This window comes from Dermacentor albipictus, chromosome 1 (assembly GCF_038994185.2).
Source record: "Dermacentor albipictus isolate Rhodes 1998 colony chromosome 1, USDA_Dalb.pri_finalv2, whole genome shotgun sequence".
Lineage (NCBI taxonomy): Eukaryota > Metazoa > Arthropoda > Arachnida > Ixodida > Ixodidae > Dermacentor > Dermacentor albipictus.
In genome coordinates, this window is record NC_091821.1 from 514,048,496 (window position 1) to 514,071,593 (window position 23,098).

The 23,098-nt window shown below is 51.4% G+C and overlaps 1 protein-coding gene across 2 annotated transcripts in view; it reads left to right on the forward strand.

The window, feature by feature from the left end:
- The window catches only part of LOC135905985 (ATP-binding cassette sub-family C member 4-like), a 547,697-nt gene that overhangs the window by 111,268 nt on the left and 413,331 nt on the right, over positions 1-23,098 (forward strand). For both annotated transcript variants that reach the window (XM_065437136.2, XM_065437137.2), the window contains exon 4: positions 21,707-21,925. In XM_065437136.2, coding sequence (XP_065293208.1) covers positions 21,707-21,925 — 219 coding nt within the window. The remainder of the gene's footprint in view (positions 1-21,706; positions 21,926-23,098) is intronic.

Here is a 23,098-nt window from a genome sequence, read left to right on the forward strand (position 1 = left end):
CCAAGGCATTTTAAGAACTCAAACGACGCATGCAGTCGCCGCCGGTACTTGCACACTTCGACGAGGACGCCGATACCGAAATCCACACTGACGCCAGCAGCCTAGGCCTCGGTGCCGTCCTAGTCCAGAGGAAAGAAGGACTTGAAAGGGTGATATCGTATGCTAGCCGGTCGCTGTCAAAAGCGGAAAGCAACTATTCTACGACTGAAAAGGAATGCCTCGCCATCATTTGGGCTATAGCCAAATTCCGCCCTTACCTCTATGGCAGGCCATTCATAGTCGCCAGTGACCATCATGCATTGTGTTGGCTAGCTAACTTAAAGAACCCTTCAGGACGGCTGGCGCGGTGGAGCCTCAGACTACAAGAATATGACGTCACGGTAATATACAAGTCCGGAAGAAAACACTCCGACGCCGACTGTTTATCGCGCGCCCCCATCGATCCCCCGCCGCAAGACGACGAGGACGACGACGCCTTCCTTGGGATAATAAGCGCGGAAGACTTCACTAAACAGCAACGAGCAGACCCGGAGCTAAAAGGTCTCGTCGAGTATTTGGAAGGGAACACCGACGTTGTCCCTAGGGCATTTAAGCGCGGGTTGTCGTCATTCACGCTACAAAACAACCTGCTCGTGAAGAAGAACTTCTCACCAGTCCGCGCCAGCTACCTTGTTGTACCGTCAGCGCGGCGTCCAGAAATACTGCACGCCCTACACAACGATCCAACCGCTGGGCACCTCGGATTCTCCCGGACGCTGTCGAGAATACAGGAAAGGCATTACTGGCCGCGTCTGACCGCCGACGTCGCCTGTTACGTCAAGACATGCCGAGACTGTCAACGACGCAAGACACCACCGACAAGGCCAGCAGGATTACTACAGCCGATCGAACCTCCTCGCCGACCATTCCAGCAGATTGGGATGGATTTGTTGGGGCCGTTTCCGATATCAACATCCGGGAATAAGTGGATCGTCGTGGCGACGGACTATCTCACCCGCTTTGCTGAAACTAAAGCTCTACCAAAAGGCAGCGCAGCCGAAGTGGCGAAATTTTTCGTCGAGAACATCCTGCTGCGACATGGTGCCCCAGAAGTCCTTATCACCGACAGAGGAACGGCTTTTACAGCAGAGCTCACCCAAGCCATCCTGCAGTACAGCCAGACAAGCCACAGGAGGACAACTGCCTACCATCCGCAGACGAATGGTCTCACGGAGCGCCTGAACAAGACCCTCGCCGACATGCTAGCAATGTACGTCGACGTCGAACACAAGACGTGGGACGCGGTCCTGCCGTACGTAACCTTTGCGTACAACACGGTGGTGCAAGAAACAACGCAGATCACGCCGTTCAAGCTGGTCTACGGTAGGAACCCGACGACGACGCTTGACGCCATGCTGCCGCACGTAACTGACGAAGAGAATGTTGACGTCGCTAGCTATCTCCAGTGCGCCGAAGAAGCCCGACAGCCCGCCCGCCTGCGAATCAAAAGCCAGCAGAGGACCGACAGCCGACACTACAACCTCCGACGACGCTTCGTCGAGTACCAGCCTGGCGACCGTGTTTGGGTCTGGACCCCGATACGCCGACGAGGACTCAGTGAGAAACTGCTCCGACGATATTTCGGACCCTACAAGTTCATCCGACGTATTGGCGCACTGGACTATGAGGTCGTGTCAGACGGCATTTCGCATTCACAGCGGCGCCGCGCACGATCTGAAGTGGTCCACGTGGTGCGCCTTAAACCCTTTTACGGACGCTGACGAACTTCGTTATTTTTGTTTTCTTTGCTACTAGTGCTTTTGTTTATTAACTTCGTTTGTTTGCAGCATCGGGTCGATGCTTTTTAAGAGGGTGGTATTGACACGTGTACTTATATTTAACAGGCGACCACGTTTCGCCGCCTAACAAATGTTATCGCACAGCGCGGGACGCGTCTGCATGTATCCGAAGTCTCTGGAAAGTTATCGATGCTTCTATCCGCTTTGTTGTCGCCGAACCTTGTGTTATCTGGTTTCATCGCGTGACTCGAATGTTGTAGAACTTTGTGGAAGGCATGCGGGTCCGAACGATTAGTCTGGAACATTCGATGACTGCTGTATAAAAGCCGACGCACTTGACCCGCTGATCAGATTTCCGACGATCGCCGACCGTGTTCGCCGCTATCGTTGTGCTATAAGTGTAGCCTGTTTTTGTGGGCACAGGTTCGCCCAATAAAAGCTAGTTTTGTATTCCACCGTATTCTTGCTTTCTTCACCTCACTACCCCGTGACAGTATTGTAATGGGTGCACTGAACAGTTCCGAGGGTAACGTCTCTTCGTAATCGAGGAGGCAGGTGACGCAGAGCAGGAACAGCTGGTTGCCCAAACGGCGCACACTCGTGCCAAGCACTGGCGATCCGGCTGGCCCACTGGTTGCACAGCAGGCATGGAGGAGACGATCTGGCTGGCCTTGTTCTTGTGCTCTTCTTCTTCATTACAATTACCCCAGGTGCAAAAGCGGAGCCATCCTGGCGACTTGCGACGTGGAGACGAGCGGTTCATAGAATTGTTTCAGGCGGCGCACGTGAACAACACCCCGTCCACGGCGGCGCTTGTCGGATGTCGATGTAACCGACTCTATGACATAGTTGACCGGAGAGGTGCGTTCGACGATGCGGTATGGTCTATCATACTGCGAGAGAAGTTTGGTCGAAAGTCCAGGCGTGGTAGAAGGCACGGACAACAAGACAAGGGTGCCGGGAGGGAAGTTCGGATTCGCAGCGTCGCCATCATGATTGGCTTTTTGTCGTTGTTGTTCAGCGGAGGTGAACTTTCGGGCTAATTGACGGCATTCCTCGGCGTATCAGGCGACGGCTGAAATGGGAGCACATTCTGACGCGCCTGGTGTATAAGGCAAAACGGTATCGATAGTATGGGAAGGATCGCGACTGCAGAGAAGAGAGTATGGAGCAAATCCTGTGGTACTTTGTGTAGCTGTATTATATGCGTACGTAACAAATGGGAGGATTATGTCCCAGTTTGTATGCTCCGATGAAACGTACATGGCGAGCATATCACCAAGGATGCGATTGAAACGCTCTGTAAGTCCGTTAGTTTGAGGATGGTACGCCGTGGTGGTCCGGTGAACTATGCGGCATTGAGCAAGCAGAGCTTCAACCACCTGCGACAGAAACACACGGCCTCTATCACTCAGCAGCTCCCGAGGTCGGCCATGACGAAGAATGAAACGATGGAGCAGAAAGGATGCAACGTCACTGGCGGTCGCTGCAGGTAGAGCAGCGGTTTCGGCATAGCGTGTAAGGTGATCAACTGCGACAATAATCCATCGTTTTCCAGTGGGGGAAGAAGAAGACCGCGTGTGAAGGACGAACTCCGAATGGGCTCCGGCTCTTGGAATACCTCACAGCTGATCTTTTGTTTCTACAACGTGCTTACCACCACCAGTCGACGGATCTTAACGGGTGAAACCTTTTGAGACCAAGATCTACCAGATCCGGTGAGACCTCGGCCCTTGGACATTTTGAGGCGAGCAGGCCGCAGCGCTAGGCCTAGCGTAGGCGCCGCGATTACGGCGTGACAGCATCGCGTGCCGCCCATGCCCACTGCACTGCTACCGTGACGATGGCTGCCCGAGACCCGCTGCCTGCTGCAGCATTGAACGAAACCACACCAGCCGCCCCTATGGATCAAGAACCGACTCCAGACAACGAACACGGGACTTGGTTTCTCGTGGCCCGAAAGCGCAAGAAACAGGTTCAAGCTACGTCGAGCTTGCCACCCAACACCGAACCCGCACAGCAGGACCACCCACATCTGAGATTGCGCAATAAGAGCTCGAAGCTGCCCCCGCTACCGATCGACGACTTGAAAGTGGTCTTCCGACCGAGAGATGGACTGAATCTCGGAGAGTGGCCACAGCACTCTATAGCTAGAGCTATAGGCACAGCGGCTCAATTAAACGAGAGCACGCTCCACCAGCTAACCATCCGCATACGCCGAGAGCAGAACGTCGCAGTGTTCAGCACACCGGACGAAGAACTGGCGGCAAGACTACAGCTGATCAAGTCTATATGCCTGGAAAACAAGCAGTACGAAGTTCAGGCCTATGTGGTTGCTCCGGATGCTTCCTGCAAAGAAGTCATCTCCGGCATAGAAAAGAACACAACGCCGACAACGCTGATGACAAATATCCGATCACCGATGGCTCAGGTCCTGCATGCAAGAATGATGGGAAATTCAGCCACGGCCATCATCACGTTCTCTGGCATTCGGGTTCCCCGGTACATCTACTATTACGGAGCAGAATACCGGTGCTGCATTCATAAACCCCGACAGCAGCTGTGCAGCGTGTGCCTCTCCACGGGTCATCGAGCGGATGTTTGCCCAACCCCGGATAAACCCCGGTGTGCTGCGTGCGGAACTGAAATGTTTTCATTGTGGTGGTGAGCACCCCGCCACTGACTCTCGATGTCCTGTAAGGCAACGCAAACCCTTTAACAAGAGGCACGTGTTCCGAAAGCAGCAGAAAACGGTGGAGCAACCACTCCAGCACGACAAGCAGTCCAGAAAGGTAACGACATTCAACGGTGCGGCACCTGCGACTACTGATGCAACACGTGGTCGTCCTCGCTACCGATCCCGGGGACACAGCCAGTCCCAAAGTCGCAGTAGGTCCAGGGTCCGCAGGCCGTCTAAGGACTAGAAGCACCCACGTGGTCGAAGCCGATCTGGGAGCCGCAGCCTGACGCAGCAGACACAGCCACCGAAGGAACCTCAGGCTGCGTCGACGAAAACGCCCGACCATCACACCAGGAAGGCAACAGCGGTGAGTTGGTCAGCGCAGTTTCCCCCTCTTTCCTCCGCTCTTCCTTCACCTCCGTCCGCACAGCAAGCACACAAACAAAACAAACTGTCTCCCACAGCGACGCTTTCACTCACCCAGACACACACACTCGCACCTGAGAAACTCCCTCACAATTCCTGCACCAAACCAGAAGTGTGCGAAATGATAGAGGAAATGGCGACTGTTTTAAGAGCGGAGATGCAAAAAATGAAGGAAGAGATCATGGCTGATGTCAAGCACATGCTACAACAGGTCATACAACAAGCCAGGACTGACATGAAACAGTTCATCAGTGCAACTTTTAGCTCAACTTTCAGCCATCAAAACGATTCACTTCTACATGACACTAACGCCACTAGAGAACCAAGAAGGTCACACCCTTATACCCGCCCGGCTCGCACAACAACACCTGCCCTCACCAGCGAGGCGGTATCAACCAATCATGGCCAGGAAACCTAAGAGGCGCACTACCACCACCTTCCGGGTGTGGCAATGGAATTGTACAGGGTACCGAAGGAAGAAGGGTTCCCTCACACAGTTCCTAGTCGCACGTCCTCACCCACCAGACGTTATAGCACTTCAAGAAGTACATTGCACTCCCACACTCACTGGATACAGTGCATACACCGACAAGCATGACACCACCAAACAACCACTAGCTGCCACCCTTGTGTCCAAACAAATCACAGTGATCGAGCACACGCTCGACAGCTCCCACATTCCGCATGTGCTCTTAGAAATTGTACCTAGGAATCGATATGAAACCAGCTTGTTTTTACTTAATATCTACAGTGCACCCAAATCGCGACGAGACGACTTCGGACAACTTTTTTTCGGCCGCCAGTAAACAAGCCAAAAAATTGATTGTTCTGGGAGATTTCAATGCGTCCCACCCGGCCTGGGGGTACCAAACAGAAACACCAAAAGGCCGCCGTCTAGCCCACGCCATGAACCTTCATCAATTCACTCTGCTGACAGAACCTGACACACCTACCAGAACGGGCAACAGCGTAAGCAGGGATACCTGCCCTGACCTAACAATGGTCAAGGGGTTGACTCAATGCTCCTGGGACAACCTAATGGAGACTCTGGGCAGTGACCACAGCATTCTAGCCACAGAAGTCCAACTGGTAGCCATACGCACCCCAGAACGTTCAATTAAAATGACCAACTGGGACACTTTCCGGCGCAACAGAACCAAATCTGAACAACACGACCCGCCATCTCTACGCGAGTGGACACAACAGCTACAAGCAGATTTTAAAGCAGCCACCAAGCAACTTACTGCAACAACGGAGACACCGGATGCGGACAGACATCTGCTCCATCTCTGGGATGCTCGAAGAGGCCTGACCAAACGATGGAAGAGGCAGAGGCACAACCGTAGGCTGAAACAAAGAATCGCCCGGATCACAGCAGAAGCTGAAGAATACGCCACCAGCCTCACTAATAGCAATTGGCACAACCTCTGCGACCGCCTTAATGGCGCACTAAGTAGTTCCAAAACGTGGTCCCTCCTCAGAGCATTACTCAACCCAACGCACACAAGAACGCACACAACGAACACAGTCCGTACTATCATCCACAAAGAACAAATGGATGATGACGCGCTCCTCCGAACACTGCAACAAAGATACATTGCTACAGGCCACCGACCGGAGTACAAAGACTATTCACACGAGCAAGAAACCCAATTGGACGGCGATATTACAGAGACAGAAGTGAGGGCAGCCCTACACGGCATAAGACGAAACACAGTGCCCGGAGCAGACGGCATTCACTATGCATTGCTACGCAACCTCGACGACCAGGCCATACGGCAACTCACTGTATTCTACAACGACAATTGGAAAAACGGAACGCTTCCACAGGAGTGGCGACACGCCGATATCACCTTAATTCCGAAACCCGGGAAACCGCTGTCCCTCCAAAATCTCAGACCCATTTCCCTAACTTCGTGTGTGGGCAAGCTCTTCGAGCACGTAGTTCTAAATCGCCTCCAGCCTCACCTCGAAGCGAACCAATTCTTTCCCAATACCTTATTCGGCTATCGTCCAGGTCTGTCTGCGCAGGAGATACTCCAACAACCTAAGGAGGATGTTGTGGATAGTCCAAGTAAAGCTCAAACAAGAGCCATTCTGGCGTTGGACCTCAAAGGAGCCTTTGATAACGTCTCACATGACCTCATTCTAAACAACCTTGCATTCTCCCGATGCGGAAAGCGCATCTATGATTATGTCCGAGCCTTTTTATCAGACCGAACAGCCACCATCGGCCTAGGTGATATTCGGTCGGATATCATAAAACTTTCCGGCAGAGGGACTCACCGGGGTTCGGTTCTCTAACCTACCCTTCTCTAAGCTACCACCGCTCCTCGACATACTTTGGAGCGTGCAGCACGCGCTGGGCACCAAATATGTTACAATCTGGGTGACCACATTGTCAGACAGCGCCATTCAAGACCCACTACAGGAAGCAGTAAATATAGTACAAGAGTATGCAACAACCGGAGGACTCACCTACGCAGCCGAGAAGTTGGATCTCCTGCTTGTTTTTAAAAAACGCAATACGGCCGATATTCCACCAGCCTTCACGTTGCATCTCAATGGCAACGTTATTCCGAGGGTCGACAGACTACGTGTGCTAGGCCTTCACATACAACACAACGGGAAGGCCACACATACCCTACACGTGTTCCGCCAACAACTTACCCAAATAAAGCACATGATAAAGCGCATTACAAACCGCCGACAAGGACTGAAAGAAAAAGACGTACTCCAAATTGTGCAAGCCCTCATAATTAGCCGATTAACCTACCACCTCCCCTATCATAATCTGACTCAGACTGAGATGCACCAGATGGACACCCTCCTCCGTACGGCACTAAAGGCAGCGCTCGGACTACCCCAACATGCGTCTACGCAGCTGCTACTACGACTGGGGGTGCACAACACCATCCGCGAACTAGTTGAAGGTCATCTGAACAGCCAATTGCAACGTCTGCAACGAACAATGCAAGGGTGCCACATTCTATCCCGGCTAGGATACCAAACACCGAGAGAACCACAACAAGAAAACCGCACACTTCTTCCGCTTAGCATTTGCAACAAAATTCACGTGGCCCCAATTCCCCGGAATATGCACCCTGACCATCATAAAGGTCGACGAAAGGCAAGAGCACAAGCCCTGGCTCGCCTATTTGGCGATGACACATCAAACACTCCAGTCCTATACACCGACGTGGCCCGCTACCCACGGAAACGTGCCCTATGTCTAGTCGTACTAGATAGTGCAGACATTCTGAGAGCTTCGGCCACGCTCAACACTGTGGACAGTGGCACGGCGGAAGAGGCTGCTATTGCCCTAGCCATCGTACACGCTTCAACCATGCCGGCACCGGATGGACCTATCACAGTGGTCACTGACTCTCAGACCGCCTGCAGGACTTTGGCACAAGGGAGGGTGACACCCTACACACACCGCATCCTTACATCATTACACCCCACAGCGTTACACAGTGTGCGTATTGTCTGGACGTCTGGACACGCCTCTCTCCATGCTAATGAGCGTGCTAATGCGGTAGCCCGAGAGCTCGCTAACCGGGCGCCATTGGAAGATCTGTCCAACCCAGACGACGCACCGACACAACCACTGAACTACACTGAAACTCTACAATATTACAGAGATACCAGGAGACACTTCCCTGCACCACATAATTTTCTTAATCGAGAAGATGCTGTTGCGTGGCGACAGCTTCAAACTAATTCATTTCCCTGCCTCTTTTATCTTCACCTCTTCCACCCCACACAATATCCCTCATACTGTCCCTATTGTGGAGCAAAGCCCACAATATATCATTGCACCTGGGAGTGCCCACATCCTCCGGGCTACTCCCGTATTCCTTCACCTTCACCTTCCTCTTGGGAGACTGCGCTGACCAGCTCAGACCCGCAAGAGCAGCGACGGCTGATCCGGCGGGCACGCGGAGTGGCGCGGGCCAATGGGGCCCTGAACTAAGGGCTCCACCCTGCGAGGAAGTCGCCCAATCTTATGACAAATAAATGTTTTCTCTCTCTCTCTCTCTCCAGTGGGTGTTAGTGGTTGCGGCTCGTACAGGTCAATTCCCACATGGTCGTAGGCACGACCAGGGCACGGAAGCGACTGTAATAAACCGTGGGCCCGATGAGGCGGAGATTTGCGGCGTTGGCATTGCGGGCACGAGCGGACAAGCTTTTGGACAAAAGTAAACATTCCTCGCCAGTAGTAACGTTGCCGCAGGCGCTCATACGTCTTCAAAACGCCTGCGTGTGGACATTGTGAGTCAGTATGGAAGGACGCGCACATGTCGTAACGCAAAATCCTAGGGATAACCAGGAGCCACTTGCGACCATCGGGCTGGTAGTTGCATCGATACAAGAGGTTATCCCGGACAGCAAAATGGGCAGCTTGGCGACGCAGGGAGCGGGAGATGGGAGATGCAGGCGAGCCAGAAAGGAGATCCAAAAGAGAGGCCACCCAAGGATCCTTGCGCTGTTCTGATGCGAAGATGTCGATGTCGACCGAGGACACCGCCTTAATGGTAGAGAGGGAGGCTGTGTCGGCTGGCAGCGGAGAGGGGGACAGAGTGTCAGCGTCAGTGTGCTTGTGACCTGAGCGGTATATGAAGTGTACGTCGCATTCTTGAATGCCCGGAGCCCAACGGGCAAGGAATCCAGACGGGTCTTTTAAAGAGGACAACCAACAAATGGCGTGATGGTCAGTAACCACATTGAATGGCCTGCCGTATAAATGGGGGCGAAACTTCCCTAGTGCCCAAACGATGGCCAAGCATTCTTTTTCTATGACGCTGCAATTGCGTTTCGCTTCGGTCAGCGCCCGACTGGCGTAAGGAACGACGCACTCGGAGTAGCCAGACTTGCGCTGCGCAAGGACAGCGCCAAGGCCAATACCACTGACACCGGTATGCACTTCAGTTGGGGCGGTGGGATCGAAGTGTCGCAGTATAGGCGGAGACGTCAGGAGACGGCGTAAGGTCACGAACGTGGTGTCGTATGCGGGAGACCAGGAGGATAGGTCGTTGGCGCCATTTGAGAGTTCTGTCAGAAATGATATTATCGAGGCAAAATTGCGAACAAAGCGCCTGAAGTAAGAACAGAGGCCGATGAAGGCACGGAGTTCTTTGAGTGTCTTAGGTTTCGGAAATTCTGTTACAGCTCGATGTTTTGATGGGTCGGGGCAAATGGCGTCTTGTGATTCGACGTGACCTAGAATCATGAGCTTGCGCACGGCGAACTGGCACTTTTTCAGGTTCAGTTGCAGGCCTGCGTCGGTCAAGCACGTCAACACTTGCCTAAGGCGAAGATGTGTGCTGAAATCAGGGGCGAACACAACGATGTCGTCGAGGTAGCACAAACGCGTGCTCCATTTGAGACCGCGCAAGATATTGTCCATCATTCGTTCAAACGTAGCAGGCGCATTGCATAGGCCAAATGGCATCACATTAAATTCGTATAAACCATGCGGAGTAATGAATGCAGTTTTAGGGCGATCAACTGCTGACATCGGGACCTGCCAGTAGCCCGAGCGTAATTCCAACGAAGAGGAGAATTTAGCGCCTTGCAAGCTGTCCAGAGCGTCGTCAATGTGCGGTAGAGGGTATACGTCTTTGCGCGTTATCTTATTGAGATGGTGATAATCGACGCAGAACCGAATGGAACCACCTTTTTTTTGTGACGAGAACCACCGGTGATGCCCACGGGCTATTGGAAGGTCAAATGACGCCGCGCTGAAGCATGTCGTCCACGTGCTCACTGATCACCTGACGCTCCTTGGCGGATACGCGGTACGGGCGCTGCCGCAATGGCGCGTTAGAGCCAGTGTCGATGTGGTGGCTGACGGTTGACGAGTGACCCAGAGTAGGCTGAGCGACATCTAAAGAAGAGCGGAACTGGGCAAGCAGGTGAAGAAGCTGGGAGCGCTGCTCGGAAGTAAGATCATCGGCAATGAAAGGTGTGAATAAGTCAGGTGATGGTGGAGCAGAAGTGGAAAGTGCAGAGAAGTCAGTGAGCTCTGCATACGAAGCATCCGGCACGTCGGTTATAAACATGTCATCAAGAGGCTGAACATGGCGACGTGCTTCGCCGCGAAGAGCCATCAGGGCTGTAGGAAGCGGATTGCAGACAACGATGGCGCTGAAACCGGCTGAAATGTCAAGCGCGGCGAAAGGCAGGGGAATGTTTTTGCGGGTCATGAAGAGTTCTGAAGGAGTGAAGAGGACAGCGCCTTCAGAGACAGCGCCACAGAAGACTGGAACAACGGCAGACGAGTACGGCGGTATGGCGATGTCTTCCCGACGGACTAGCTTAGCGGGAAGAGAAGTGGTGCCGACGAGGGGCATGTCACACAGAGGCGATAATTCGGCTTCAGCACGTGCACAATTGATGACTGCGTTATTTCGCGAAGGAAAGTCCCACCCAAGTATCACGTCGTGAGAACAGGACTGCAGAATCACAAACTTCACAATATAGAAAACTCCCTGAATAACAACTCTAGCTGTGCATGCTGCTGAAGGCTGAACTGGCTGGGCGCTTGCTGTGCGAAGAGAAAGCCCAGAAAGTGGCGGCGTAACTTTTCGTAAAGCGCGAGAGAGGCGTTCGTTTAGGACAGACACAGCTGCTCCAGTATCAATTAGCACAACGGTAGGGACGCCGTCAGCAGTAAGATCGACAACGTTCGAAGGAAACAATGGAGGACTTGCACAGATCGATGGCGACGCAGTTCTTGCCTCCTGAACTGCGGCGCTTAGTTTTCCTCTTGCGTGGGTGAAGGGCGCCGACGCATGGGGGACAATGAGCGGCGACGCGGTGAAGGTGAACGACGTGTAAGGACCTGGCGCTCGGCTGGTGGCCTGTTCGACTGCCGACTAAAGTAAGTGTCGTGGAAAGGCTGGACGTTGGCGTAGGGAGGCGACTGCACAAACTCATCAGAGTGCAGCATGCGGCGGTGGCAGAGTCGTGCAACATGGCCGGGAATACCGCAGGCATAACATATGGGCCTGTTGTCTTGCGTGCGCCAAGGATTAGTAAAGGCAGGAGCAGGTCGATGAACGGGACTATGAACGGGTGGTGGCGGCCGAGGATGTAGCGCAACGAGTGATTGACGAGGGGGCTGCGCGGCAACGGATGCGTAAGTAAGTGGCGCGGTGGCAGGGTACTGCTGATGCTGCATTGGTAGAGCCTCAGCAACTTGGTCTTCAATAACCCGCCGGAGCGTAGGAGCGAGCTGTGTACGAGGCTCTTGCGACAGCGGCTGCTGTAGCTCAGCGAAGGGTAGCAAAGAAAGCTGACGTGCAACTTCCTCCCTCACGAAGGCTTGGATTAGTGTGAGCAATGAGGAGCGATCGGAAAAGGCCGTCATGGAAGAGAGGGCCTCGTCAGCCACTGAGGGGCGCCTAGTCAACTCGTGCTGCCTCCTCAACTCGTCGTAGCTTTAGCACAAGTTTATGAGCTCTGCTACGGTGCGCGGGCTCTTGGCGATCAACATGTGGAAAATGTCATCGGCGATGCCCTTTAAAATGTGCTTCATTTGTCATTTTCGGGCATAGACGCATCCACACGTTTGCATAGGTCGAGGACCTCTTCAATAAAACAGGTGAATGTTTCACCGGGTTGTTGCACTCGCTCTCGTAACCACTGCTCGGCGCGCAACTTGTTGACGGCAGGACGACCGGAAACTGCAGCGAAACTGGTCTTGAACGCGGAGCTGGACTGAAAGCCGGCCTCGTGATTTTTAAGCCACAGGTGAGCCACTCCCGCAAGGTAGAATATGATGGCATTTAACTTGGCGGTATCATCCCATCGATTGTGCAAGCTCACCCGTTCGTACGTAGCCAACCAGTGATTGCGTTCTGTTCATCAGTACCGCTGAAAACCACTGGATGGCGTTGCGGGGACAGCGCCAGAGCAGGCAACGGGGGGTAGCGGCGACGTCGGCTGGGGAGAGTCAGGCATGACGGGAGGCAGAGTCCGAGACTGGAGTTCCAGGGTGTAGATGTTCTTGAGTACCCCGCACTTTCCACCAATTGTAATGGGTGCACTGAACAGTTCCGAGGGTAACGTCTCTTCGTAATCGAGGAGGCAGGTGACGCAGAGCAGGAACAGATGGTTGCCCGAACGGCTCACACTCGTGCCAAGCACTGGCGATCCGGCTGGCCCACTGGTTGCACAGCAGGCATGGAAGAGACGATCTGGCTGGCCTTGTTCTTGTGCTCTTCTTCTTCATTACAGTATAAACATGCACTGTCAGCTTACCGCTCTTGCAGAAGAAGCAGAAACAGGTGTTTCAGTACAGGAAACGACAGCTCAGATTTTTTCCTGATTTCTGGTTCACTGAGATCTACTGTGGGGCTGATGAGACCTGATAAGACCCCAGGGAGGTATTGATGGTTTAGATGCTGCGGTGAAGCCCGAGAGAAGGTTGTCGTTTTACATGACGATAGTTTTAGAAAATAATGCTTGGTGCCTGTTTAAAGGTAGTATTGAAAGGTGGTGATAGGGGGCACGTGCAAAATGTCTGATGCGCGTTCTCAGGGCTTCCACTGTAATGTGAGTTTGCATTGGATGGTCCCGAGTAATCGAAATAGTTGCCTCTCTTGACGTGCATCTGGGCAAACCAAGGCGAACTCTGAGTTCTTGAGCTTGTACTGCCTGCAGAACACAAATATTTGTCTTGCAGGTGTTCTTAAGTACAGGTAAACTATACCTTAAAATACCGAGAAAGAGAGCTCTGTAGAGTTTTAGCATTGCGTCTACTGACGTCCCCCACGTCTTTCCTGCCAGGTATTTAAACAACTGGGAAGTTGCTGTCAGGCGCCGTTTCGTGTAGGCTCGAACAGAGGTCTCGGTCAATAATTACGCCAAGAAATATGTTGGTTCTGACATAGGAAATGGTACGCGAATTGATTGAGATGACATAAGGCGACATTGGTTTGACTTGAATTTGATAGAATAGAAAGCAGGTACTTTGATGAAAGGTGGCTTATAATATTGTCAAACTTACCGTTACGAATTTTTTGAATCCCTCCCTCTCGCAAACACGGAAGGGCTCCGTGTCAGTGCGAATCATGTAGATTATTGCACCGTCAAGAGCAGCCTTTCGATGAACAGGCACGGAGCTGCACCAAGCAGTGAAGGCCGACGTTATCTTGGGCTGGCTTGCGAGCTCTTTTTCTTGTTGGGTGTACTCACGTTCGTGCTTTCATTTTGGGTGCCGAATCAGATTAGATGAAACTGTGAGTACAGCATGTATATTTTCGGAGCAAAGCTTGCATCGTGCAAGTTGTTTCTTTTCTTCGCGGGTGATTACAAAAAATGCTTCCAATATGGAATCTTGGCGGACTTGCTGCGTGCGTCAGCCGCTCAGTGCAGGAGCCAGTGCGTTATGGATGTGCTGTTTATTTTCAATGGAAGGCTGGAAAGGAGGATGGGAGTGGTAGCACAGAAAGCCGAGGGGAATGCTTCGAAGCATTGTCTAGCATTCACAGTATGCGCGAGCTACTAAATGAACCGTCGGGCTTCTTTGGGTTCCCCTTTGCGTGGAAAGGGACTGGATGACGAAGAGCAGTGGGAAGGAGATCTGTAAACGTTAGTTGAAGTCAATTTTTGAAAATAAGGCAAGTGCATCTAGGATTTTTTCCATCAGAATGACGTTGCTCGCATTTTATGCCAAAGTGAACCGCTTATGATAAATATGTTTGCTTGCCAACAGCATAATAATGGTGAAAAGAACATGTTGTAAGTGGGAAACACCAACAAAAGCGCAGCATCGTTTTTTCTCCCTGCTTCCTCCTATACGGCCAATAACCTGCAATGATAAAAGACGTGTTTTTTGCCGCAAGGTAAAACACACACGCACAAAGAAGACACGTAGAAGACAACACGGGCGCCTATGCGTCTTCCTTTTGTGTGCGTTTTAACTTGCGGCAAAAAAGAAAGCACGTGTCTTTTAGCAGGCACAAACCAGGCCAACAAGCAGTTAATTTATTTCTGTTGCAACCTGCAATGAGATGAGCTAAATGTGGCAGGTGCAGTGTATGATTTCTCAAACGCGCAGATGCTGTTGTAGACTGCATTAAAATGAAGGTTAAAGAACACGCAGAAAGTTTTTGTGGAATAATCACAGTCAATATAGTAAAAATGCCCTAAATTGTAGAAATGCTTACATGACTGGTGCTTATGATGAAAATTCGCGATCCGTACAGCTCTAATCCAGCGCAGCACAATATGGCCAGGATAATGGGACAACTTCTCTCTTCCTGTGCTATCTTTCGGGTGGTTTTCCTGTTTGTTGACAACACCCGTAGCTGGAACCACACAGAGAAGTGCCTCTCTTGGCTGCGCGCTCAGTTTTTCGCTTCTAGGAGCCACACCGCGTGACTGCGTGCCGGTAGCATGAAATTTTCTCAGCCGCTTCCTCCAGATGGCGCCACATGTGCGGTACCAAATCACAGCGCATGAGGCCTACAAGCGAAATAAGATGCTCCCTAGTTTGTTATAGTATAGCTGGGTCATAAAGTTGCACCGATGGCGTTCAGGTGACGTGACCCTTACGACGCGTGACGCTGCAAAGCATCCTTAACGTTCGAATGATCTCCCAATGTTCAACAAGTGGCATTATTGCTAAACTCTTTAGTAAAGAGAAAATTATGCAGATCCCATGCACTGTGGGAATCGATGTAAGCGAAGCTTTCTGTGCTGTTTCCTTTGATTCACGATAATTATTGGTGATGTTGGCAGCGAATGTTTATTTCCTTCAACGTTTTGTCTAACACAAGAGTTGATGTTAAACGTCACCTTGCGTGCACCACTGCTGTTTGTCTGCGCAGTACACAAAACAGTACAAACAAACAGTACACCGTGTTTGCTTGAGGCTTTGTTGTGCGCCATATTTCGTAATGTCTGAGAGGGTTGAGCATTGTCAGCGCCTCACATGGGACATCGCATCGTGGCAGAAGCATTAAACTTAAATTGGAAAATAGGGCTGTAGGTGCCAAAACTACAATATGATTATGAGGCAGACAGTAGTGGCAAACTCGGGCTTAATTTTGGCGCTGTGGTATTCTTTAACAAGTCCCTAAATCCAAGTGCATGAGCGTTTTTATTTCGCCCCCGTCGAAATACGGCTGCCTTGGTCAGATACGTGACCTCGAGCAATGCCATAGCCCCGAAGCTATCGCGGCGGGCACAGAAGTGTTGATTTGACGTGCGACCGATTCCATTGCGTCGCCTAGACCCTGTGTGCGCTTTAATGAATGCGGCTCTGCTTCTGCACGCCATGCGTAAGTTGTCCGCTAGAGATATTTGCATGGTTTTATTTTTCAGAAATAACAGAAACGCACCGTACCGTACCTTGAACATCAGTTTATCCAGCGTTTGCTTGCGTTCTTAGGCCAACGCAGACACCGTATGTGGACGCCAGACTGAGCCACATGTGGGCGGCCTGACACTCGTTAACCTGGCGGTGGAAACGTCAGAGACACAACAGAAAGCTGGCCAAGCGCATAGCAGTCTTGAACAAACAGATCGCCGAGCACGCGGCCAAACTATGAAAGGAAAATTGGCTGAAGACCTGCGACGGCCTGCAGGGCATGCTCTCGACGTAGAAAACGTGGGGTCTCTTGAGGCATCTGATCGACCCGCTGAGTAGCAAAACTGCGACCAATCGCAACCTCACGAATGTATTGAACACGTACAAGGGAGACGGCCGCAAGCTCCTGGTATACCTGAAGGCCAAGTACCTCAAGACAGAGAAGGGCCAGTACCCGGTGCCCGAGAGGTGCGAAGGACCCGACCACGAAGAACTGGACCGGCCGTTTACCATCACGGAAGTGTGGACAGCGATAGATGACAGTAACAAGAGAAGAGCACCCGGCAGGGACGCCATAACTTACAAATTACTCGGTAACATGAGCGGTACAGCAGCCAGCGGCCTACTAGAGCACATTAACGAAGCCTGGGAGAGCTCGCAGTTGCCGAAGGAATGGAAGGACGCCGAGGTCCGCTTCATTCCGGCAAGCCCGGCAAGGCCCTCACGATAGACAACATGCGGCCCATCTCCCTCACAACCTGCGTGGGGAAGGTGATGGAGCGCATGGTCCTTCGCCAGCTGCAGAAGCACCTCGAAGAAACGGATCAGATGCCAGAGATGATGTACGGCTTCAGGCAACATCTCAGCACCCAAGACGTGATGATCCAACTCCACGAACTGGTCGTCAAGCCGGCAACGAGGCAGGCGCCGCGCGGGATACTCGCTCTCGACCTGAAGGGAGCGTTTGACAACGTGTCCCACGCGAGCGTGTTGCAGAATCTAAACAAAACCCGGTGTGGCCGAAAGACATTTGGCTACATAAAAGATTTTCTGTCAAACCGAACGGCGACCATCAGGATAGGGGAGGAGAAGTCGGACCCTGTCGAACTCGGCGATAGGAGCACCCCTTAGGGATCGGTCTTGTCGCCCCTGCTCTTCAATCTGGCCCTGCGGCCCCTGCCCGATCTACTCAAGCTAATTGAAGGCGTGGACCACGCGTTCTACGCCGACGATATTACGGTGTGGATGGCCCGAGCCGGATCCGATGCCTGGATGGAGGAAGTCTTGCAGCGGGCGGCAACGACCGTGCAAGAGTACACAAAGGCGTGCGGACTGAGCTGCGCTCCCGAGAAATCAGAGCTGCTCATGATCCAACCGCGAAAATCCAAGAAGGAGCTGCCGCCGAGCGTAATTATCACCATCGCTGGAACTACCATCAAGCCAACACAGCAGATTAGGATCCTCGGCCTACTACTTCAGAGCGACGGGAAGGCACAGGCCACCATTACAAAAATCAAGATTTCAACCGAACAGATACTTGGTATGATTCGGAGGGTATCTAATAGAAACCGAGGCCTTAAAGAGGACGATGCCATGCGCCTGGTACGCGCGTTCGTCGTTTCGCGGGTTACCTACGCCGCACCGTATCTTTAGCTGACGAAGGCGAATAGGGACACCCTAAACACGATGCTTCGTAAGGCAACGAAACAAGCACTGGGCATGCCTATTTACTCGTACACTGAAAAACTGCTAGTCATGGGCGCCCACAACACGGTGGAGGAGCTCATCGAAGCCCACCTCTCTAATCAGAGAATCCGGCTCAGTCACACGGAACACGGACGAGCCGTCCTACGCAAAATAGGATGGCAGATCGAGCCAGTACCCATCCGGAAGACTGGAAAACGATCATTCAGACAAAACCCCTTCCCCGGAACATGACGCCGGACAAGGACGACGAGAGGCGCACCGCGCGAGCTAAAGCACTAGCCCGGAAGCTGGAAGAGAACCCCAGGGTCCTCTACGCGGACGCCTCACTCCGAAAACACAGTCACCGTGCAGCGGTGCTGGTTACATCAAAAGACAGGCTGATCGTCAGCGCGTCCCTGAAGAGAACAGACCCCGCAGTTGCCGAAGAAGCGGCCGTGGCCGTCGCACTCGTACAGCCGAGCGTGGACGCCATAGTCACCGACTCAAAGACAGCCTACAGAAGCTTCCGCAGGGGGGTATTCTCCTCCGCGGCCCGAGCCATTCTAGCCAAGCGCAAGCCTCCGGGAAGAGCCATAGAGCTCGTGTGGGTCCCGGCTCACTCGCAGGTAGCAGGCGACGCCATCAACGACTACCATGCCCGAGAAATGTCAATCCAGGCTGAGCACGAGCCGGAAGAGCTACCGCACCCGGTCACCAGCCTTCGGGACATTACCCGGATGTACCGAGAGGAAAGGTGCAGACGGCCAGAACCACACCCCAAACTCACCAGGCAACAACAGACGATCCTGCGTCGAGCGCAGGCGGGATCGCTTGCGCATCCCGTACTCATGAACCACATGTACCATGCGGAATACGATATGTTCTGTCCTTTTTGCAGAAGAGAAAAGGGCACCATGCCGCACGTCTTGGCAGAGTGCACAAAACTCAAGACCCCCCCTCCTCCCCTTCCCACCAACACCCCCAATCCCCAACCCATTGAGCGATGGGAGACCTTGTTATCCGGCCCCGCCCTACTGATTCAGCTCGCACTGACGGACAGGGGCCACGAGCTGCTGGAAACATATGGGCCCCGTAACTAGGGAACCACCCCATCTGGTGCCTGCGTGCACCACCGATTTGTTTCGGGCCCAGCAAATGTTGCTTTCTCATCATCAACTTTCCCCTATGCCCCCACCCCTTGTATTTGTATGGGAACTGTAAGGGAAGAGTGGCAAGGCTGTTTTTCACTCGTTTCGTGACTGCGTCTGTTCTAACCATTGTCTCCTCCCCCTCCCGTCCTCTCTTCCATTCTATATAGCTTCCCTCTGGACTTGAACATTGGTAGAAAGGTAAGCGTTCGGGGGGTCATGGATAATTACAGCTGTCGAGAAACTGACGACGACCGGGGAGCTCCAGAGGGCATTAGGCACATTCGCCGCGGTTCTGTAGAAACTAGTTCCTCGCGTCTCTTTTCTTCGTTGCCATGGTCCTTCCATGTATATACGCGCTCTGAACTATGCACCTGCCGTCGTGGTGTGCCGGCCAGCAACAGCCACAGCGGTAGCAGCAGTGGGAAAGTCGAAGGAAAAGGCAAAGAAAGCTTCGCTTTAAACGCAAAGCGGATACCATTAAAAACATTTAACAGGGCATGCTGCTGAGCCACGCAAGCTAATGCTGCAGTGGCATGACTTTCTGAGTCACTGGCTGATTCAACCACCCATCGTTGGCAGTGAGCTTCCGAGTTTCATTGTTACAAACAGTTTTGTTATGACGCCAGCCATATTCTGGGAATTCTCGGCCGGTTTGGAGAAAAGGAAAGTGATCGAGAGTGTCATTACTGTGCACGCACGCGTGCTAGCCAAACGTGGTTGTGTGATGTTCCGCATTGCGTATCTTCACATTATAAAAATGCAATTGTATGTAAGTGTAAGAGGTGGCACTACGCTGAGCGGGGAGCGCACATCGTGCGACGACGGTGGCCCGATTGGCGTTCTGGGCCCAAGGTAAGACAACAAACGAGGTGGTTTTTGATGTGAAGTAACCGGAGAGAAAACTTTGTTTCGAATACTTTTGCCCCAAAAACTTGAACACGGAATAGAGGAAGAGGTGAAGAAAGTTAGTAATCAAGTACGGGATAACTGAGAGTTAAACAGAGAACCAAGAACCATCAAAACGAAAGTGAAAAAAAAAACAAAGACGGTTAATTGAATACAATGGACGGAAACAAAAAAAACGAGCATGGTGATCTACAAATACAGCAAGGAAGAAATCAGCGGGAACGATCTGTATGATAACACAAAGAGTACTGCCCTGCTAGTTGAGGCCCCAGCTGGCTGCCTGAGCACAAAAAGTAATAATGTACCATACATGAGGCTACAGCAGAGTTATAATAATAAAGCATAAGAATTCAATCGTAGGCTTTTACGTGACAAAAACCACGATCTGATTAAGAGGCGCGCTGTAGTGCGGGTCTACAGATTAATTTTGACCTCCTAGTGTTCTTTCACGTGCATCTCAGTCTATGTGCGCGGGTGTTTTTGCCCCCATCGACACGCGGCCGCCATGGCCGGCATTCGATCCCGCGATCTCGTACTTCGTAGTGCAACACCAACCCACTACACAACCACAGCGGGTCACATCCAAAGTCGGGAAATGACTTAGCACATTGTCATTGTATGCCAATGTAATCACCAGTAAGACCCATATGAAAAGTCCGCCTTCCTGGAGCTCTCATATTCTAAGAGGATGGAACAGTAACTGGTTATCAGTCGAGATGAACAAGGTATGTTTAGAGAACTGGTGAAAAAAAGTAGCGAAGAAATTGATGGAACCGTAGTTGTCGCGGGCACAGGTACAATATAGAGATTGACGTTTTACTGAAGAAAGAAAAGCTCAAGGAGATAGGTAAAATGCCCAACTGCGATAATTGTAGTGTAACCTGATTAAATCATTATTATCAATAAAGCTGGATACCAGCATGCCAGCATTTCGTTCATCTTTATAGTGTCTAAATTTATGTACCGCATGCGAGTTATTTTTTTTCTGATTTTCCTGGGCTAGCATGTCGAAATGGAATTGCAGATATGCATGGAGACTGTTGTCATGACAGCGAAACCGACCTATACAGTGTACTGCCCATGAGGCATCGCTTATAGTCACTTCCCCACTTCACACTCTTGAGTTCGCGGAGTGTTTTCGTGCAGGGATGCGTCCCACACATGGATGGTGGGCAATCCTATGTAAACCCACATGCGGAGCGCTTCAGACATTCGCGTCATATTGTTGACTTGAGAATAATTATTTTTTAAAAGGCCCCTGTGTGTACAATTTCGATACCAGTGGCGCTTACCTTAATGGTCACCTCTACGATGGGGTACAGCACGTCAGCCCGGAGGCCACTGATTAAACTCACTACCTACTTCATTAGGCAGCGAGTAGACAGGAGGCGGAAAGGAGCACAAGCTTCAGTGAATGAATATTCCGCAATTTCACAGTATGTGCTGTTGAGAAAGCCACCGCTGGCATATGTGTGAGACCAAACACAATCCCTTTTCACATGAACATGATTGGAATCGCGTTTTCTATATCAAGAGGTACAGAGGTCCTGTTCGCTGAGGAGAAAAATAACACACTGTACTGCTTTTCTCGCGCTTCGTTATGAGCGGTGTTAAGAAAATGATGAACATGTTTAATGCCTCTGACTCTTCTAGATAAATGAAGTGCAGAATGGGCATGCAAGAAGGATTGCATTGAGGGAGTGTAGAGGTATTTTCGTTCCACAATAAATACGCCTCTTTTCATCTCTGTCCGCAGGAGTGCTTCAAGAATGTGATGCAGCCAGTGATGCTTGGATGGGTGGTGCGCTACTTCGCCGCCCCGGAGTCAATCAGCAAGACTGAGTTTTACTTATCAGCAGCTGGGGTCTCTATCCTGGGAGGAATGCACATCTTCACGCACCACCCGTACTTTTTCAACATGCAGAGAATGGGAATGCGTATTCGCATCGCGTGCTGCAGCCTCGTGTACAGAAAGGTATTTCCAAGCTGCTCTCTCGCGCGTGCTGTCGTTGTGCTCTCCGGTTTCTCAAGAAAGTAATAAGTTTCACCCTGCTGCTCTGTGGTAGATAACATGCTGGGTCCGCAAAACCAACAGAGACGCTTGTTGGGGGGACTTCGGTGATCGAGAATAATCGTTTTGTTTACTGCGCTGTACTTTTCATAAAAAGGACAACGTAACTGAAACAGACAAACTAGTGCACAATGTCCGCTTTGTTTACGCTATCCTTTGTGTGAAAAGTACGGCGCAATCATCAGAACGGCGTCACAGCAACTAGCTTCAGTGGAAGCCATATTGAGTGAAACGAAAATGACAACAAAAATTCCATAATGGTTGTATTAATCGAACAATACCAAGACAGTATCATAAATGACAGGACTCCAACTGACAATAACATCATAATAAATTATTCGGTGGCCTTACGCGCCAACTGAGTCAACTGCATCACGTGACAGCGAAGCTAGCCATCGAGCAGACATTTTGTATGCCCGGCCTACCGGAAGTTACTATATTTATGAATTTGATTTCGCCTTCGCATGCGGCTCTAGTGCCATAGGAACATGGGAAGAAAGTCTAGGGGCCCCTGATTGTGTGTTCCAAAGAGTGCGATTGCCCGAACAGCGGAGTCAAGGCAATGGGGGATCGGCTCTTTGACGACATGCTCCTGGGGCATATTGTTGGACAAGGAATCTTACGACCGTTGAAGCACGCAGCCAAGAAAGTCAAAATTGCTAAATGTCCTAAACGAAAAGAAGTCTGGGTGTTCACTGTACGCTATAATCGCCGTCTGTTTCGCATGATGTGTAAGAAGCTCAATTCTCATTACCCTGTCGAATTGCGGTAAGGATTGAAGCCACATCTTTGTTTACGAGGCTATTGCTGCTGCAAGAAGGCCAGACGAAAACATAAGAGAGAGAGAGAGAATGATGAACTTTGTTGTCCAAGCGGTTCTTTGTACGAGCTGTCCTCATCGTTAACACATCAGGTGTTGGCTTGAAGGATAAAAATTTGGTCAAATATTCACAGATATATGCAGTATGTTTTGTTTTATCGTAAAAAAAAGATCACGCGACATATTCACAAACTCTACTTCTGGACTTAGCTTACTCTCTGCGACAAACACTATTTGCATAAAAATCTCAGTGAATA